Source organism: Apaloderma vittatum, unplaced genomic scaffold (genome assembly GCF_000703405.1).
Source record: "Apaloderma vittatum isolate BGI_N311 unplaced genomic scaffold, ASM70340v1 scaffold10938, whole genome shotgun sequence".
In the NCBI taxonomy this organism is placed as follows: Eukaryota; Metazoa; Chordata; class Aves; order Trogoniformes; family Trogonidae; genus Apaloderma; species Apaloderma vittatum.
This window is the reverse complement of record NW_009732535.1, coordinates 52,071-70,747: the sequence shown is the minus strand read 5'-3', so window position 1 is coordinate 70,747 and position 18,677 is coordinate 52,071. Positions and strand designations below refer to the sequence as shown.

The following is an 18,677-nucleotide window of genomic DNA, read 5'->3' as shown; positions in this document are numbered from 1 at the left end:
GGGAAAAGAGTAGTATGTTTAGCCCTTATTAAGCATGTTCTAGAAAGAAGCAATAAGAAGCCAATATTTTGTTTTATTCCAGGGTTTCCATGACATCTGGGGAATTTTTATAAGGTCCCCTTGTTGCCCAAAATAACAGTCTTGGGATAGAAGAAGAATAAGAAGCACTTCACAGCTACTATGTCAGTCACTGTGGGGCATTTGTGGAATTTGGTGAATTTAGTTCCTTGAAATGAGTGCTGCCATGCTGCCTTGGGGCCCATCTACAAGAAAGGCCAGAAGGAAGATCCAGGGAACTACAGGTCTGTCGAGCGGTTCTTTTTGCACGTGCAGGACAACCAGGGGATCAGGCCCAGCCAGCATGGATTCATGAAAGGCAGGTCCTGCTTGACCAACCTGATCTCCTTCTATGACCAGGTGAACCATGTAGTGGATGAGGCAAAGGCTGTGGACATTGTCTACCTGTACTTCAGTAAAGCCTTTGACACACTCTCCCACAGCATTCTGCTAGAGAAGCTGGCGGCTCATGGCTTAGACAGGTGTACTCTTTGTTGGTTTAAAAACTGGCTGAATGGCCAAGCCCAGACAATTGTGGTGAGCAAAGTTAAATCCAGTTGGTGGCTGGTCACAAGCGGCATCCTGCAGGGCTTAGTTTTGGGACCAGTTGTGTTTAATATCATTATCAATGATCTGGATGAGGAGATCAAGTGCACTCTCAGTAAGTTTGCAGATGACACCAAATTGAGTAGGAGTGTTGATCTGCTCAAGGGTAGGGAGGCTTTGCAGGGGGACCTGTACAGGTTGGATTGATTGGCTGAGGTCACCTGCATGAGGTTTAACAAGGCCAAGTGCCAGATTCTGCATTTCTGTCACAACCACCCTAGATAATGCTACAGACTTGGGGAAGAGTGTCTGGGAAGCTGCCCATCAGCTTGTGACACCTTAGGACTGGGATGGATAGGCAGGGCCTATGAGTGTGCCTCCTTCCTTGCAGCTCAGAGAGGCCAATTCAGGCAAAGGATTCATAAAAGTCAGTGTGAAATAAAATCGGGATAGACACTCTAAAGCTATTTTCCACAGTGGAGCTTCCATTCCATATAATTTCTGTTGGTAATTTCACTGTGCTGTCCCATAGTGCTGTGATGGTGAGAAGCAACAAAAATAGTAAGCACTGGCTGTGAAAAAGAGGCTGCCATTTATGGTCGTCAATTGCTCATTGGGTGTTGTGAGTTACTAGGTGGTGTGAGCACGGTGCTGCTTTGGTTATAGACTGAGTAAGAAGTCTGAGAGTATCACAGCCTCTTAGTAGACTATACAGTGAAAATTAACCTCTTAGGTACTTCACGCTGAGGGCTGCAGGAGTACTTGGCTAGTTTTCAGACATCAGCACCTTGCAAAGCAGTGCAAGAAGGTCCTAAACCTTTGGGCAGTCCAGTGTTTGTAAGCATCTTGATTTCATACTTATAGGGCCTAAACAAATAAATGTGTTTTTCTCACACTGAGGAAGGAAAAAAGCCATTCGAAATGACTGCCCGACATTTGGACATTGTAGCACTCACATCGTCGTAGCAAACTACCTCATGGATCCTGTTTCACTGGGATCCCAATGCCACAAATGTTAAATTCTTCATGAAGTTCGCTCCAGCATATGCTGAGCATCACCATGATGAAGTTATGCTACTGATCCCATTGTAAGGTATTTCTGGAAATGGCAGAATGTTTTCAGAAAATCTTGGCCAAAATCTCTCTTTAGAAATGACTGTTGCTTATATTAAAAAGGAATATAGTATTGCCAATGTACTTCTTGTTTTGCCTCTGCTCTGTCAGTGCAGTCACATTGTTCAGGGCCAATCTCTCAGGTTTGGAGGGACCTTTGCCACACAACAACCATGGGAAAAGAGAAGGAGAGAAATAAAAAACTGAATCACCCACATTCTGCCTGAATTCAGATCTCAGATTTCCCACATCCTGGTATTTAATTTCTCACAGAGTTACCAATGGTTGATCTCATGGCAGGATTAGTGGGAAGAAAAATGAGAGCTCCATTGAAACCAGACTTGAGTCTGGAAGGAAGGGACATGTGAGCTCCAGGACGCGTGAGATATCAGATTCAGGGCAGTGAATGGCTTCCACCCTCTCCCTTTCCCTGATTCTCATACTTATTTTGAGGCAAAATCTGGAAACTGAAATCAGAACAGCAAAGAGACAGTTACAGTGTGTTAGGCAGCTCGCCCATCACTTTAATAGTCTCCTGAGAACTATGTTATATAGTGAGGCATTAGCTGTAATTTATATTAGTATTTTTTTATGTTTAGGAAGAGGAGAATAGATTAACATTGAGGTATAAATTGCAGTAAATCTGTCTCAGTCCTAAAAGAAAGCATGTTTTGAACACACATTTCCACCAGGATACTTTATCTGATTTGATTATGGACTATAGATGTGTCCAGTTGGAAAAGAAACTCCCATAAAAAGTTCTATAATCAAAAGGAAATAATCACTATTAAGTTGGACAGCCCCATTCACTTTGAATCAGACTGTCTTGCTTAGAGAAAGAAAAAGCTTTACCCTGTCGTAGCATGGATCACGGTGCAGATGGAGCTTGGGTCTCTGCTCCATGCCGAAGAGGAGCATGCTTTGTCACCTTTTCCACCAGTTTGTGTGGAGATATTAAAAAACTTGAAAAAAAACTTTAAATGAATCACTCTAAATCCTTAAGGAGTTGAACATATTAAGATGACAAGAAGAATATGTCATTAAATCGTAACTACCCTTTTTGGATTACCTGGTATTTGTAGATTTATTGGCAAGATGGCTTAAATTAGGGATATATTTTTAGCCTACAGCATTATATAATAAAATAGCAGCAGAATTCTTAGCAGTAAAAAAACTGAGGAGTTGGGGGGAGTTTGTTAAAACCAACACCAACTTCTCTGGCTTTGTGCTTTTGCCTACACAAAGAGGTGCTCCATGGTTACACGATCAGTAAAGTCTGCAAGAAAAGCATTTCCATTACCCTGTTTCGCTCAGGAGTCATCACCCTGCCTATTGCTGCAGACCTGCTGTTTAGTCTGAAACTGAAAATTAAACCCAGAACTTCAGCTCTCAAAGTTAAATACTCTGCTTTACTGCCAGCACACAGCCTCACCAGTGTCTGTGTGGTGAGATCTATGATTAAACTCTTTAGATGTTTTTAAAAGCATTCTACAAGTCTGTTAAGCTTCAGTGTTTTTGGTTGGTTGGTTGAGTCGGGGTTTTTAAAAGAAATAAATAATTATAGCTGAATTATGCCACAAAGGCTCACATGAACTCTGTTGAACCAGATCGGAGAGTCCAGCTTGCTATCTTCAAAAATATGTTTCTCATTTGGCGGGGCTTTTCTGAGCGCAACCCAGGGAAGGTAGAGCCCTGTACGTTACACTCTCTCCTTCGGAAACGAAAAAAGAAGTGATAAACCAGGGGAGAGAGAAGAAGAGTGACAGCAGCAGTGGCGGAGCTGCCTCACGCCTGCCCGCTCTGAGGCCTGCACTGGCGGGCAGTAGCATGGCGCGGGGCTGCTCGATCTCCGGGACTGGCGCTCGTAAAAATGTCACCGGTGCACTTCCACTGTGAAAGGCTCTTTTATCTTCCCTTCCCGCAGCCCCGTTCCAGCGGGTACGCGGGGCCGGGCCCGGCGGCTGCTGCTCAGTCCTTCCCGCATGGCTGGGCCCTAATGAGGTGTGTGCGGCTCTTGGCTGCAGGTTTTCAATCTCTTTCTTATTACTTCAAAGCTGCTGCTCCGAGGTTCAGACAAGTTTGATCACTTGGCAAAACCTCTCAGCTGGGATTCAAAAGGGAAGACGCTTTATTTTATTATTTATCATTACAGATAGATAGCTGTTCCCAAACCACGGTTGCCAGCGGCTCTGTGGATGGAGCTGTAATGCTTTTTTAAGTGATAAAGGATTGGAGGTGAATAACTTGTGGCAGTTGCTTCCTGTCTGTAACAAGCAGTCATTTTCAGGAGGGGGAAAGGAGAAGAGAAATCTAACAGGCTTTACTTTATTCTCCTTTTCATGTTCTAAAATAGGCGAGGGCAAAAGGTAAATGATGTGGCTTTGACCTCCATTTGAAAGCCTGTCCTAGTGTTCCTTTTCCGACTCCATTCTGGGAGACCTTCACCATAGTCTTTCTTCTGTCACTCAACATAAAATATGCACAGCAATTGGCACCATTTAAAGTACCACAGGGGCCTGGGAGGAAGGCAGGCCCCCTCAAGTTTACCTGTGTGGGCTCCTTTTGGGCTTTGCTGTCTCCACTGCCACAAGAAAGCTGAGCTAATGCAGTGACCCACAGCATTTCAGCAAACTGTACACGCCTAAGGATTTTTGAAGAATGGCATCCATCTTTTTTTCTTCTTTCATCTAAATATGCACATCCCTATTAGTAATTAGAGACTCTTATTAGAGCCTCTGCTTGCCTTACGCCCTGGATTTTGGCTCTGGAGCACAGTATGCTGTGTGGATGCAGAGCAGTTTGCCACTCCTCTAGTTTACAGCCTCCACAAGAGGTTTGTAAGAGCAGCTTCTCAAAGTTGAGGTTAGTCCAGCGCGGTTGTATATGTTTCTAACAGCACCGCTGCCTTCTTTTCCTTAATATTTTATTTCCTTCCCATCAGAACTGTTTACATTTTGTAGGGTTGAAGCTCTCCGAGACAAAATACATCTCTGTCAGTGTTAGCACAGCACCAGCAACTGCTTCAAGCACCATTTTTGCTTTAGGTCTGTGCTTTACAGTCTTTAAATGGTGCTTCCTGCAAAATTCTTCTGACCAGTACTGAGATTTTGCTGGAGATTTTCACTCTCCTTTTAATCACATGGGGAACAGATTTTTTCAAAGTGTTTTGACCTGCTTGGGTCAAAAAGGCACTTGCTATACTCAGATGCCAAAATGCGTTTAAGAAATCTGGCCTGACGTAATTTAGACAGCTGAGTCTCAATTTCAAAAGGCTTTGGCAGTGCAGGATTCAGTGCTGAGTGACCTGCTTTTCTGGCTTACAGAAACCTCATTGCTGAGTTAACTTCAGGGCTGCTTTAAAATCTGTGGCAAAGTTGAGAACTTGGAGGTGAAGTTTGTTCAAGCCCATCTGTAAGAGACATTGAGTGGCAACACCTATGGCAGGTACTTTTTAAGGTATCTAAATGTCAGCCAGCCGCCTTCCTGTCTCTGGAAGTTCTCAGTGTGAGCCCTCTTGGATTTAAAAATCCTGTGTCAGATAAGCCCTTTCTCTCAAAGTAACCAAAGAGATTCATTTTCACTCATTATATCAAACAGTTCTCCTAGTGGGAGATAAAATAGAGAAATGTATTTGAATCCCGGTTAATCTGACAGGAAGAACAGACTTGAACCTATGTTTAAAGAAGGTTGTTCTAACTTAAAGAGCAATGTCCTGTCCAGTCCTGGTACGATCTGAGGGGATCCTCCTGAGCACTGTCCTGGTCCCTTCCAGTTATCTGAACCTTTTACTCAAGGATCAAAACTTGTCCAAGCCTTCTGAGATGCTTCCTCCAGCAAAATAAGGGGATCTGTAAGAATGATTCCTGAATGTACAAGGATGGTAGCTCCCTCTGACCTCTGCCACTGCTGTTGGCCTGGCCCATGCTCACCAGCAGCTGAGTCTCAGTACAGCCCCAGAAATTTCACTCTGGCTGCCCCAGCTAGTTCACTTCCTCCAACAGCTGGGGATGTGGATTATCTAGTAATCCCCGTGAGCAGCCTTTTTGTTAGTCAAGCAGTGTTGTTCCAGCAGTGAAAGGAAAGGACACCCTTAATTCACTTCTAACTGTGCGACTCGAAAGCCACCAGCTGGTCACCTACAGGACAGCATCAGTGTTTTGCTTTATTGTCTCTGTTCCCTTTCCATCCCTGACAGAATATTTGATTGTTTATATAGGAGTGGAGTGACATCCACTGAAGAAAAATGCATCCTCCATACACAGCAGCTTGTTTGGTAGGCCTCTTCCTAGAGGGTAAAAAACCCAGCCTGAAGTACCTGGTTCAAATCGGAGATCATGAGGATTTCAAAACAAGTCTGCATGTGAGTTTTCAAGCCAGTGCTATTGTGTACATGTAGACCCAAGGATAAGTCTTACTCTTGCTGTCTATTGTGCGTTACCTTCCTGAGCATGGAAACTTCGAGGACATCTTAGGGGGCTGGTTAGCTCAGTCACTTAGAGCGTGGTGCTGATAACACCAAGGTCTCGGGTTCGATCCCCATTCAGTCTCCATGTGTTGCCTGATCTAGTTGAGAGATGTCCCTGCCCACGACAGGGAGGTTGGATTAAATGATCTCTAAGGTCCCTTCCAGCCTAGGCCGTTCTATGATTCTATGATCTCCAAGTCAAAGTGATCTTTAAGACATTTGCCAGCCCTTAGACTGCTTCCAAGAGCATTAGGCAGCTCTGCACATGCCCACCAGTATGCACTTGGTCACTGGAAAAGTTAAGCGGCAGCTCAGAAAGGCTGCTTGCTGGTATCCCAGTAATGGACTCACACTGTGGCCAAGTCTGTAGTCTATTGAAGGTCAACATCCTTATGTGATAAGGTGGGCTGTTAGAGGCTAAGTCCATAGGAACATACACGTTTAAAGCAAGAATGTTTGTTTTCAGTCCTTAAGTCTCAATCCAAAAGTGCCCCATCAGCTGCCATCTCTCTATTTAACCTTAATGTCATTTAAGTACCAAAAGTTTTTCTTCCTTGGGAGGACCTGCCTCCTCACTTCCCCCAGGGCTGTCCCATGTTTAGTGGATGCAGAAACGGTGATGGGAGAGGGGGTCTCAGTACACTCTGTAGACAGAATTTTTAGCTGTGCTTTTAGCCATCACACTAGAGAAGTTGTGCCTCTTCTTGCATGCTAGCAGTGACAGTGCATAGAAATTCCTTGCTGTGGGCTGGTTTTATGTGTTTGGATATGGAGTTTCTGTACTGAAATAATTCCATAGGTGCTATTCTTAAAAACATGCTTTAATCCAGCAGTGAGAATAGTAGTTGTGTGGCCTTTCTGTATATGGTCATAGTGATCTCTTCTGCCCTAATAAATTCTTTTATTGTGTGAAGTAAATACTTGGAACAGTTTGAGCTCTGAATCCAGCTTATGGGAATTAAAGTTTGCATTATTGCTGAGTGACAGCTGTCACTGAGCTCCCCAGTGCACTTTGCAGAGAGTGAAATAGCAGATCCCACCCTAAGCTTCACACAGAGCAAACCTACTCTGTCTATTAGCGCTGTAACAGTGTCTAAAGCAGTTTGGTGTGTTGGTTGTGGAGCAGATGGGATGGCACTGTGGCTCAGCTGGGCACAGCCCATGCTGCTGCGTCTGCAATAGGAGCCACTGGTTTCAGGGACTCCTCTGAAAATATTAGCTTGCATGCCAGGGGATTTCAAACAAGTTAACAGCAGACAATGGTCCACAGTTTGCAAGTTGCTCTTGTCAGCAATTCTTTTTGACATATCTATTCAAGCATACCCTCTTGGGCTTAGAAAGCAGCCAGTAAAATCTGTGCCAATAGCTAATACTCTGTTATAAAATAAAAGCTCTGACAAATTCAGGGCTCCATATGTAGCGTTACTGTGATCCTGCAGTTCACCTCACAAAATCTGGTCTAGGTTTTTTAATCCACAGTTAAGAAATTCATGAGCAGAAAGTGGAAAAACCGAATTGCCAGCTGAATTGCCACTGAGTTTCTTCAAGTAGGTGTAAAGGAACTTTGTCCCGGGGTGTTAGAACAGCAAAAACATTTTTTACAAAAATGCTGAACAGTTGCCCTTCTGCAGGTGGGGGGAATACTCCTCTCACAAAGCACCAACAGTTGTCTCATCTTTGGGTTTTGTTGTGACCACTTGGTGGGGCACCAAAAAAAAGGAACGCAGAGAACATAGAAAGACCACACTAAGCCTGTCTGTTCTTTAGTACGCTAGGATGCTGCTGGCTGCTTGTACTGCCAAAAAAATAACCTGCACCATCCAGATGTGGTCACCAAATGGAGGTCTTGGGCAGCAGGTAGAGCTACATTTCACTCATGCAGGATGTCATGGGAAAGAAGTATCTTAGGAACACAGGGTGACTCTAAAAGTCACAATAGTTTGAATATGGTCATTTGTTGCACAACCCTATTCTGGATGTTGACACCTCTCAGCTGTAGCAACAAAGTGCGTGTGCTAGTGCTTATCACTTCACATATTACTTCAGTATACACCAGTTTGTTTTTCCACAGTGGAGAACCCTCCAAACCAGAGATGTGGTATTATGGCACTGGAGAGGGCTAGTGGGTCCATGCATCTCGAGACTGCTGTTCCATGTCCCTTTTTAGGTGTCCCAGAAATCCACACAGAGCAGGCAGGCATGACACAGGAGACCAGCATCCTTCTGGCCTGGTTGCTGGATACCAGATGAGATATCCAGAGCATCTAAAACAGCACTGGGATGATAGGTTCAGGCAACCAGATCCCACCAAGGATGTCGTGTGTTGGCCAAGCCCATAAAGGTGTGCTGGCTGCAGGCAGCACTTTAACTGAAGCCTGCTGTCCGGTCTTCTGGTCCTTCTTGTAGTCTTCGCCACTGTTACATCAGGGCTAACAACAGTGGTGCCAGGCCCCCACGGAGTTGCCCTCTTAGGGCAGATACCTGCTGTGAGCCACTGCTGGGGCTCAGATTCAGTGAGAGGCAAGGGTCTCAGTCCAGTGTCCACATCTGCCAGCTGCCTGTCAGTGATACTCTTCAAGAAAAGACCTGTTCAATATTTGGAGCTTCGGAGAAAGCCTTCTTGCTTCTATTTTTTTGGGTGAGACAGCAGCTCCTCATCATTCCCTGCTTGGCAGAGCAGTTATGGCAGTTAAGGGTGGAAACAGCTCAAGGTGCTGGCTTGCAGTTTGTCTTGCAGCATCATACTATAACCCGTAGCAATTCAGGATTAAAATACCCATGCAAGGCATGACAGGGCAGGACATGCCAAGCAAATCTGCTTCTGCATCACATCCCTATGTCAGTCAGCCCCTCAGAGTAAGTGTATGGGGAGCACGCAGATGCTTGGGAACTCACCTGGGATATTGTCTTAGCAGCAGGGAGTAAAGCCTGAGCTGTGCATGTGAGTATTTACCCTGCTCTTCAGGTGCTTATCCTGGTCACCCGGAGCTCCGCATCGCTGTGGCTTCCCTGTGAGACAGATCTGACCTGGTTAGTTTGATGATTTCTCAGGTTTCTCTGTAGCCTGCTAGCCCAGAATCTCGCTAGCTTGCTGTAGCAGAAAACAAATAACTAGGGGAGTAGCTGTTCAAGGCAAAACTGGGTCGACAAACATTTACGCTCAATTACCACGTCACCACTTTGTCTCCACAACTACTGTGAGTGCACAACTACAGTGAATGTTGTGAGAATAACCTGAATTAAGGTGACCTGGTAACCTGAAGCCTTTGCTTCTTGTCTGAGTGCTTCCTGTGGTGTTACCGAATTTATGCTCTGCACAGTTATGACACTGTGACTGAGTGACTTGGAGTTCTAATGACTGCTAATGACTGTGCTTTCCTTCTCGATTTTTGCTCTTCTCTTCACCTTGATCAGAAGCACATCTGGCCTTACAAAGTATTTAACTCCAGCCCCAGTTCCTCCTCTGTCTTTTTACTGAGGGGCTGATCTTGTTATACGTCGCTAATGGCATCAACCTTGGTGGGTCTGTGAGGACCTGTAAGTGCCTGAAGGGTGCTGGGGAGTACGATATCCTTCCACTGAGGTGCCCGGTGTCCTGACGTGCCAAGCCATGCGCTTCAGTGAATCTCCAGTTAAAATGGCACAGCGCAGAGCAGCTTGGCAACTTCTAAGGGGTGCACAGTTTTCAAAACACCTGCCCCCTCCACCTTTTGGGGAGAAATGTGTGTGCGTGTAAGTGCTGTAGAGGCAGAGGGTGGGTTGAGGATCACAACTGCACAACCTCCAGATTGCAACCGGTTTTTCACAAGTGCAAAAAAAAATCCCTCTCTGTTCCTGTCTTACACATCTGCATTTTCTCTTTCAGAACCTCTGCTCGCTTCTTCCTTTGGGTCCCTCCATGCATATATATCTGATTTGTATTATCCCTTTGTTTGAATTGTAAGCACTTCAGAGCAGCAATCAACTCTCCCATCTGTGTCTTGACAAGGGACTTACATGATAGGTTGGCTTAAAACCACCCATCTGTGACTGAGCTATCTTAGGCTTTTGCAAGGAATGAACTGAATGAAGTAAAGTTTTCTTCTGCTCCGAAACAATCTGATCCCTTTGCCAGCCTCAATTATTTTTTAATAATTATTTTATTATTTAAATATTGAGGACAGAAGGGGTAGCTTGATTTTTGGTTTCTCATCTTTCCAGGCACTATTGGTACGCACATTTGCATGTACATACGCAGATGAGAGAAACTCATACTTCATTACATGAACATATATATATATATACACACATGAAGGAAGAAATTAATTTTCTTGGTCACTGCAGCAGGGGCTATAAGGCAATAAAAAAAAAAGTTTTGTGAGATGATACACAGTAAAAATCACTAGAGTGGGCAACTCTTTAGCTAAAAACAGTTCTCTGTGGCCCCTCTGGCTGGGCTCTGAAGTATGTCCCTCCATGTAGTTTGTCTCTCCCCTGTCTGTCTTATGCTGTGATGGGAAGTCTACCTTCATGGAAAATGAGTCTATCAGGTTTCAGTAGTCTCCTGACAAGCCAAGCATAAAACAAAAAGAGCTGCCGCTCCGTGCCTGCTCGAGCACTGCTGGCTTCTGGGAGCTGATGATGAGGGGCTCAGGGGTGACCAGGGTGCTGTAAGGAATTAAGCACGTGATCATGGTCAAATACCAGAATGTGCCTGCCCATGTTACGGTAAGAGTACAGAACCTGCAGTTGTAATTTTTAACTGAAGTACTTGGCTTGGAGGCAAAGCTGGTGTTTGCCACAATCAAGCCAAGTTCTGAATTACCAAGGCTCAAAACAACATACTTTGCACCTCTAGATGACATTTTTCTTCCTGACCGAAATGTTGTAACAGTCCCAGTCCTGTTCAGTGGGGAAGATAAAATGCATTACACGTTAATGGGATTTGATGGAGTGCGAGCTCATGTCCCCCAGTGCTGCCAGGGACAGAGTGAAATTCGCTTAATCATTTTGTGAGTCAAGGATCAGTTTTGTAGCAGCACTGTGCATATAAGCCTTCTACAAGTGGACACGAGTTCTCATGAGGAAAAAAATTGTTAATTCCCATGATAGATCAGTGTCTTCTGGACCTTAAATATTAATTGAAAAATCAAGGTCGGAGAGCACCTGGCACTTGGCTTTGCTCTCTTTCCTCTGTCCATGGCTTTGATCATGCTACATCTTTCTTTGTGCCTGGTACTCAAGAGAGTTCCCCAAGGTCATGGCCTGTTTCCTAGTCAAGAAGTACAAACCTGCTGGCTTTAGTATCTGAGACCCAGTCTTTAGCCGGGGGTGGGGACATGAGGGGAGAGGGGGAGCATTTGCTTCATGCTTTTCACATTTCCCACATAACCCAAAGCAGACTAAACAAAACCAGTGTGAAATCTCATGGCTTGATGCTGCTATGGTTATATTTTTTAAGCTGTCATCCATTCATTTATACTTCTGTTTATTCCCTGGATTTACAGCTTTTTGTTTCAGCTTTTTCTTGCAGGGAGGTGGCGGGGGGAGGTTGAAACCTTTTGAAAGGGGATTGCAGTGAGCAGTGGCCTATGATTAAAGCCTAGTGTTTTTCCTTGATGCCGCTCCTCCACAGCGGTGTCACACATGGTAGCATTTAGGAGCCCTTCACAGCTGAGGTGTTTCAAACACTAATGAATGGAAGTTTGGTCATATAACGCAGGCAAGCTTTAAGGCATGCTTTGCTGAATGGTGTACTGTAGTGGCCTGGGAAAGGAAGAGAGTTATAAATTGTGTCAGTTAGCCACCCAGACAAAATGAAGCCATGTGGAAAATCAAATCTATTAAAGTATGAAGACTGTTATAAGCTGTTTTAAGCTGGTCATTCTTAAAAGATCTCAGTTGGCTGAAAGGGATAAATTCCTCTTCTTCCTAGATCTTTTTCACGTGCTGTCTTAGGCGATGATGTGCAGCGTTTGATAAAAAAACAACTTTTCACTGACAGCTCCTTTTATCAGAAATGTTTATTGCCCTCAGTTTACCACCCGTGTCCTGAAAGGTACTGCACATTTGTTAAATAAGCAGCGTAAGAGCATCAGGCCTGCTGAAGGCAAACATGAAAGCAGCACTAGGGTGGAGGAGGACAGCCGACGAGGCAGAGAAGGCTTCCTAGAGCACCCACTTACTGTTGGGTGCCTGCTCAAAATGCTTTCTGTTTTCTAACTTCCTGTGTCTGTTGACTGTCAGAGGCCCATGGCAGAGCATTACTTTTTCATGGCAGCCCCTGGGTGCGTGGCAAGGCAAAGTAGGGGGATCAGTGAGCAGAAGACCTTCCACTCCTCCTCAAGGTGGCTTCTTGAGATGTCACAGCAGCAGAAAGCTGGGGAGGGACTTTTTAGGATATCAGGTAGTGATAGGACTAGAAGGAATGGATTAAAGCTAGAGATGGATCGGTTCAGATTGGACGTTAGGAAGAAGTTCTTCCCCATGAGGGTGGTGAGACACTGGCACAGGTTGCCCAGAGAGGTGGTGGAAGCCCCATCCCTGGAAGTTTTTAAGGCCAGGCTGGATGGGGCTCTGGGCAGCCTGATCTAGTGGGGGCTGTCCCTGCTGATGGCAGGGGGTTTGGAACTAGATGATCTTTAAGGTCCCTTCCAACTCTGACAATTCTGTGATTCTATGATTTTGTTACCTGAGGAGGTAATTGTCATCTGAGAGAAGATTGAGGTGGCAGCCCAAGACACATGGTCGCCACAGTATTTACTTTTTCTGTTTGTGTATTCTAGGAAGAGACTGAAGAAACGTCCTCACAAGAGTCTGCAGAGGAAGACTAGGAGACCACACCATGCAATTTCTACCTCATCAGCAGTTGGGTCTTTTGAAGGGAGAAGACACTGCCTTGACCACTTATTTTCTATTGCCATGGTCTTTCCACTTTTGCCTGGGGGAGAAAAAAAAGATCTCATAACCTTAAAAAGGATTTGACTAATCATCTTCTTTGTAATCCCTTCACAGTCCCAGGTTTAGTGAAAAACTGCTGTAACACAAAGGGGACACAGATTAACGATGCAACTTTTAATTACTGTTTTCTTTTTTCTTAACCTACTAATAGTTTGTTTGAGCTGCTAAGTAAGGGTGAATGGGTCAAGAAGAGCTCCGAATCAGGTTTCTGTCATTCACTGCACTGCATATAAACAAGAAACTTGTAACATAGTCATTATAATGGGCATTGAAATAGGAAAGGTTGGGTGTGTGACACCAGAGCCTTGCAACACTTCCAGCAACCCACTCCCTACTTAGTGAACTCCCTGTTTTAGAACACCAAAGATAAGGGATAGATACTACTCTTTTTTTTTTTTGTAACCTTCTTGTAGACTTGTACTTGAGTTTGGTTTTTTTTATTTGAAGACTTACTGTTACTTCAGGAAAAAAAAAAGAAAGATGATCTTTCATTTCATTCAGCTGGTAATCAGAAGAAAGAAATCAACACGAAAAAGTTACTTTCATTTTGCAAAAGGGAAGAAAGACAAAGATACGTTGTATAGTTAGAGATACAAACATATCAGCAGAAGTAGTAAACATATCAGCAGAAGTAGAAAACAAAATGAACAGCCCTCATCTTCTGTACAATAGGAATCCAGAGCGAGTTGGCTTACTGTAGAGCCAGGCGTTTTCTATGGAAACAGAAAATGACTGACATCAAACAGTCTTATGCCATTAATTACTACGTCTTTATCAGGAAAAGTGTTTTGAAACATACAGAAAGGTACCTCAAAATTAATCACAATCTATCTGAACAACAAAAAAAATGAGATATTTTACTTAGTTTCAACTAATTCCACTTCCCCCATACCAGTATTTCAAAAAGAATCTAAACTCTCCTCCTTACTTGTTAGTCATGATATAAGAACCTCATGTACCTCAGCTAAGCTCGTGCATTACTTTAAGCAATGTATCTTGACATAGGATGGTTCACTGAGCACCCCTGTGCCAGTGGCATTTCTCCATCTTTTCATTCAAAGCAGCACTTTTAGCACCAGATGCAATATTACCCCACTATTCAATACTACCTCTGATTTTTACAAATGACTCAACAGACTGATAAATACATGCTGCTATACACATTCAATGCAGGAAACTTTTACTGGGTAGATAATCATGAGTATCTGCATTTTCCCCTTATTTCTACTTCAACACTTAATTGCAGTTAAGGAAGCAATATCTTTATTGTGTTTTGGCATGACTATGTATTTTTCTTTCTCTTTTTTTTTTTTTTTAAATATACTTAACCCTATTCTCTGCTAGATTTCTGTGTAATGTACTGTTAACTTGAATATATTTTTGTACTGAAATGCTGATAGGTTTGTGAGGATAATTTTCTTCAATGACACTACATGACATAGAAAAAAATTTAGCTGTAATGTTTAAATATTACTGTCCAAGTTTGTACCTCAAATGAATTGTTTAAAGAAATAGACTAATTGATTGACAAAGACCTACCTCCAGACTTTAAATGGAATGAACTTCTTACTTTCAGCATTAGTTCTGAAACGTTTGAAACAGTTAGGACTGCAACTAATCCCTGATTCAAAACTATTTTTGTAAAATAACTTGTGGAAAATGAACACATTTTAAATTACTTTCATATTAAAAAAAAAATGAACAAAAAAAAACCTTCAAAGAAACTTGAAGCTTTGTAGGTGGGAAGCAACAAGCTCAGCTTTTGCATAATGCAATCACAAATATGTGTTTTTAAAAAAATAATTAGTAGATTGTAAGAAAATACTTGACAAGTATTTTCGTGTATTTTACACAAATGTGATTTTGTAATATGTTTCAGCCAGATTTATTTTAAATGCTTCTTATGTAGAGTTTTTTTTATTCTCTCTCTCACTTTTGTTGTTCTTTCTTTCTCTCTCCCCTCGTATTTGGTTTCCTCCATTTCTGTTTTACTTCTCTTCTCCCTCTCTTTCCTAGTCAGTACTTTGTACCATTGTATTAATAACTGGGCCAGGGGTAGTTTCTCAGGAAGGTGTCTGTTGGTATGGCTTTAGTACCGAGCCAAATGCAGTTCAAGATAACTACATGCTGGCTTCTTCCAAGAGGCAGTGTCAAGAACTGCGGACCTCCTTGAAAGCCCACAGAGGGTTAGGTGACGGAAATCGCTGAGAAAGAGCCGATCAGAGTATTACAACTAGACACGTTAATATTGAGTGGAAGGGAAATAATCCTAGCTATACAGTAGCTCCAGCAGGCCAAATCCAGTGTCACTTGAGGCGGTAGAAGGAATTCTGCTGACTTCAAAGGGCATCGAATAAAGCCTTAGCAAGTCCCTTTAGGGGGCTGAGTTCATTAGGTTTTTTTCATTGTTTTTTTGAAATCACAGTATTCAGTGGATGACACAGAAATAATCGCTGGATGTGTGTCACACTTCAACCTCCGAGAGACTTACCACTCTGATGAACTGAATCTATCTTTTCTATATATTGTAGTACAATCAAAACACATTACTACCTCTTAGGGCCTACTATACCTCATTTTTTCAGACTGAAAAATTGCATTTGGCCAGTGAATCAGTGAGAACATCATAAAATTTTTTATATATATAGTTTATTTTTGTGGGAGATAAATTTTATACGACTGTTCTTTGCTGTCATTGGTCACTGCTAACTAAAACTGGACATTTAACTCTTCTACCATTTCTGCAAGAGAGGTGTGTTTGCAGGAAAAAAAAAAAGCTTCACGATGTTTAACTACAGTTTACTTTTTCTTTTGAGTGTCTTCTAACTTTTTGCTTTGTTCTTCGTGTAGAGTTGCTGTCTATGATTGTACTTCAAATCGCTTGCTTGTTGAAAATGTTCCTTTAATGGATTATCACAGTCTGTTCAGCACAATAAACATAATAGCCTCTGTGATCCCCATGTTGTTTGATTCCTAGACTTTTGTCACAGTTCCATAAAATGGGTAATAAAGTTTGGTCACAGTGACCAAATTTGTAAAAGTTTTGCATGCAAGTAGTCTTTTTTGGTCCCAGGACCACAGGCGTGTGCTGGAGAAGAAGTGCATTTGTTGTTAGGGGCTCCAGGGGTGGCCACTCAGCAGAGGGACACGTCTTACAAGGCTCTCCGAAAGGTGAGGTCCCTATTCCTAGCCTAGGACTCACTGTGCTGAGCTAAGGGCTAAGGTGTGCACTTGGGAACAGCGCTGGCCAGGCTGAAATGGGTTTTGTTTGCCCAACCTGAGACACACTTGTCAGGGGTCCACCTTCTCCTCTTTTTAGGCAAGATCACAGTTTGCATCTAAGCTTACAGAGTTTCCATAATGCAGCCGTTCGGTTAAACAGAGCAAGTTCTCAGAGCTGCAGAGGCAGTGGCACAAATTTAGAAGCTCAGCAAACTCTGTATTGAGACTTAGACCCCCCTCAAGGTCATCACTGGTGAGTTGGGCTGGATTTATCTGATTTCTTCTCTTCATTTTGTCGTGCATGATCTCCTTGGCTGTTAACAGTAAGATTTAAAGATTGTGGTGCGTGTCCGTTGATACATCTTTGCAACCATGCCTCTTTCACCTGAGGTGAGTGTTCAGGTATTAATTCCTCAGATGTTTAGGTTTACAGATGCTTTGTGCTCGTTCATTTGCAAACTCTCCACCTAATCTGTTTTGGCCTGGGAACTTCTAATTTCCCAATGGCCTCATGGCATGTTCCTTTTAGACTCGGTTACTTGTAAAATAACCAAAATATAATAATCACCAAAAAAGCATTGAATAGTAATACCCATTCATCCCTGAGTCAGAGATGTGAGTAATTGCATTAATCACGTTACGTATCCTCTACTTTCTCACCCTGCTTGGTGGCATTGTAGGATCCTTCCCCTTTTCAGTCTTCCTGGTGGTCTTCTTCCCTGTGGTTGCCATCACTCGTCTCTTCCTGTTATTTTATCTGATGTGATGTTCCAGCTGTAACCCACCCACCTGATGGATCAGCCAAGTGGATGAACTTCTGCTACCCTGTGCTTAACTCCCCTCTACGTCCTATTAGTCATTCTTCCAGCTTGCTTCACTCCCACTTCCCTTCTCGGGGCATCTTCCAATAAAATTCTGCACACTTTATGCCACAGTTGGACTATTTGTGTATATAAAACTAATCAGCTTCTGCAGGATCGAGGTCTGCATTTGTCTGGCAGCCAAGAGTGCTTTATCCAAGATGCATGTGGCAAGAGTCATAATAAGTTCGTGCTTTTGCTTTCCACTCCCATCACATCCATACAAAGATGGGGAATTACTGAAAGCTGGTGCTGCCAGTGCCTAGCACAGCAACTTAATTGTCTGTAGTTTTTTTTAAAACCAAAACATCTGGTCTGGTCATCATTAGAGAAAGGATCCAGCACAACGGCAATGACGTGTTCCTCTGAGCACAAGAGAAGAGTTAAATTTGTCACACCTCACACTTCACCTGAAGCCTGCCTGAAGTGGTGTTTCTCACCCCAACACCTCTGCCTACATGGACGTAGAATTTCTGTCTCTCAATTCATTCTTTTTTAGTCTCCCACCATCTTCTTGATCAAAATTTTTAAGTGTACCAAAGCCCTTTGGCATATAGCTTTTAATACAAATAAAGGTCCGATTGCCATATGCCTTCTTGATTCAGGAATAATACCCACTGAAAGGGAGGTTGTACCAATTGAAGGGAAGTTATATAGAGGCTGAGGCTGGTCTGTTCTCCCTCGTGGAGAGTGATGGGATGAGGGGAAATCAGTTTAAATTGCACCAGGGGAAGTTCAGGTTAGATATTAGGAAGAATTTCTGTACTGAAAGCGTTGTCAGCCATTGGAACAGGCTGCCCAGGGAGGTGGTTGAGTCACTGTCCCTGGAGGTGTTTAAGAGACGGGTGGATGTTGCATTGGGGGACATATTTTAGTAGGTTGATAGGGCTGGGACAAAGGCTGGACTTGATGATCTTCCAGGACTTTTCCAGCTGATACGATTCTATGATTCTGTGAAACTTTATTACATCTGCTTGCTCAGTCAAACAAATGTCTGCCACTGTGTGTTACATGCATTGTCTGAAAAATACAGACATCCTTGCTGTCTGGACGTTTCACAGCCGGCACAATCAGTGTGGGTTAATGCTGTGTTCCTGCCTGGCTCTCAGACCCACAGGCTGTGTGCCATGCAGGGATACACTAATGATGGGGAAACCTCGATCCCCTTGCCACCCCACCTCACTCGCAGGCACACGAGAGGCAGAGCCGTCCCGCGCACAGGCTCCACCTCATCACGGGACATCTCCAGCATGCAAGTCCCACTCTGGCCGAGTTGCTGCTCTGACTGTCCTCACATTCTTCAGTGTGATGAGCTCTGCTGACGCTCTTGCACTCTGGGCTGATTCACCTGGATACAACAGCAAGGTTTAATGTGTCTTTTTTCTTCCTACCTTTTATTTCCCTTTGCCACCTAAACAACCTCTTAGCCTATCGGAATTTTTTTTCTGTTTCTTTCCTTCCCACCTGTGATTTAA

General features: G+C 43.4%; 1 protein-coding gene across 1 annotated transcript in view; it reads left to right on the top strand.

Annotated features, from left to right (window-relative positions):
• LOC104278555 overlaps positions 1 to 13,328 on the top strand; it is a gene marked incomplete at its 5' end in the record, with an annotated part of 114,269 nt that extends 100,941 nt beyond the window's left edge. The window contains one exon of the mRNA XM_009875567.1: positions 12,946 to 13,328. Within this exon, the coding sequence (XP_009873869.1) occupies positions 12,946 to 13,144 (199 nt within the window). The remainder of the gene's footprint in view (positions 1 to 12,945) is intronic.
• Between the last annotated feature and the right edge of the window lie 5,349 nt (positions 13,329 to 18,677).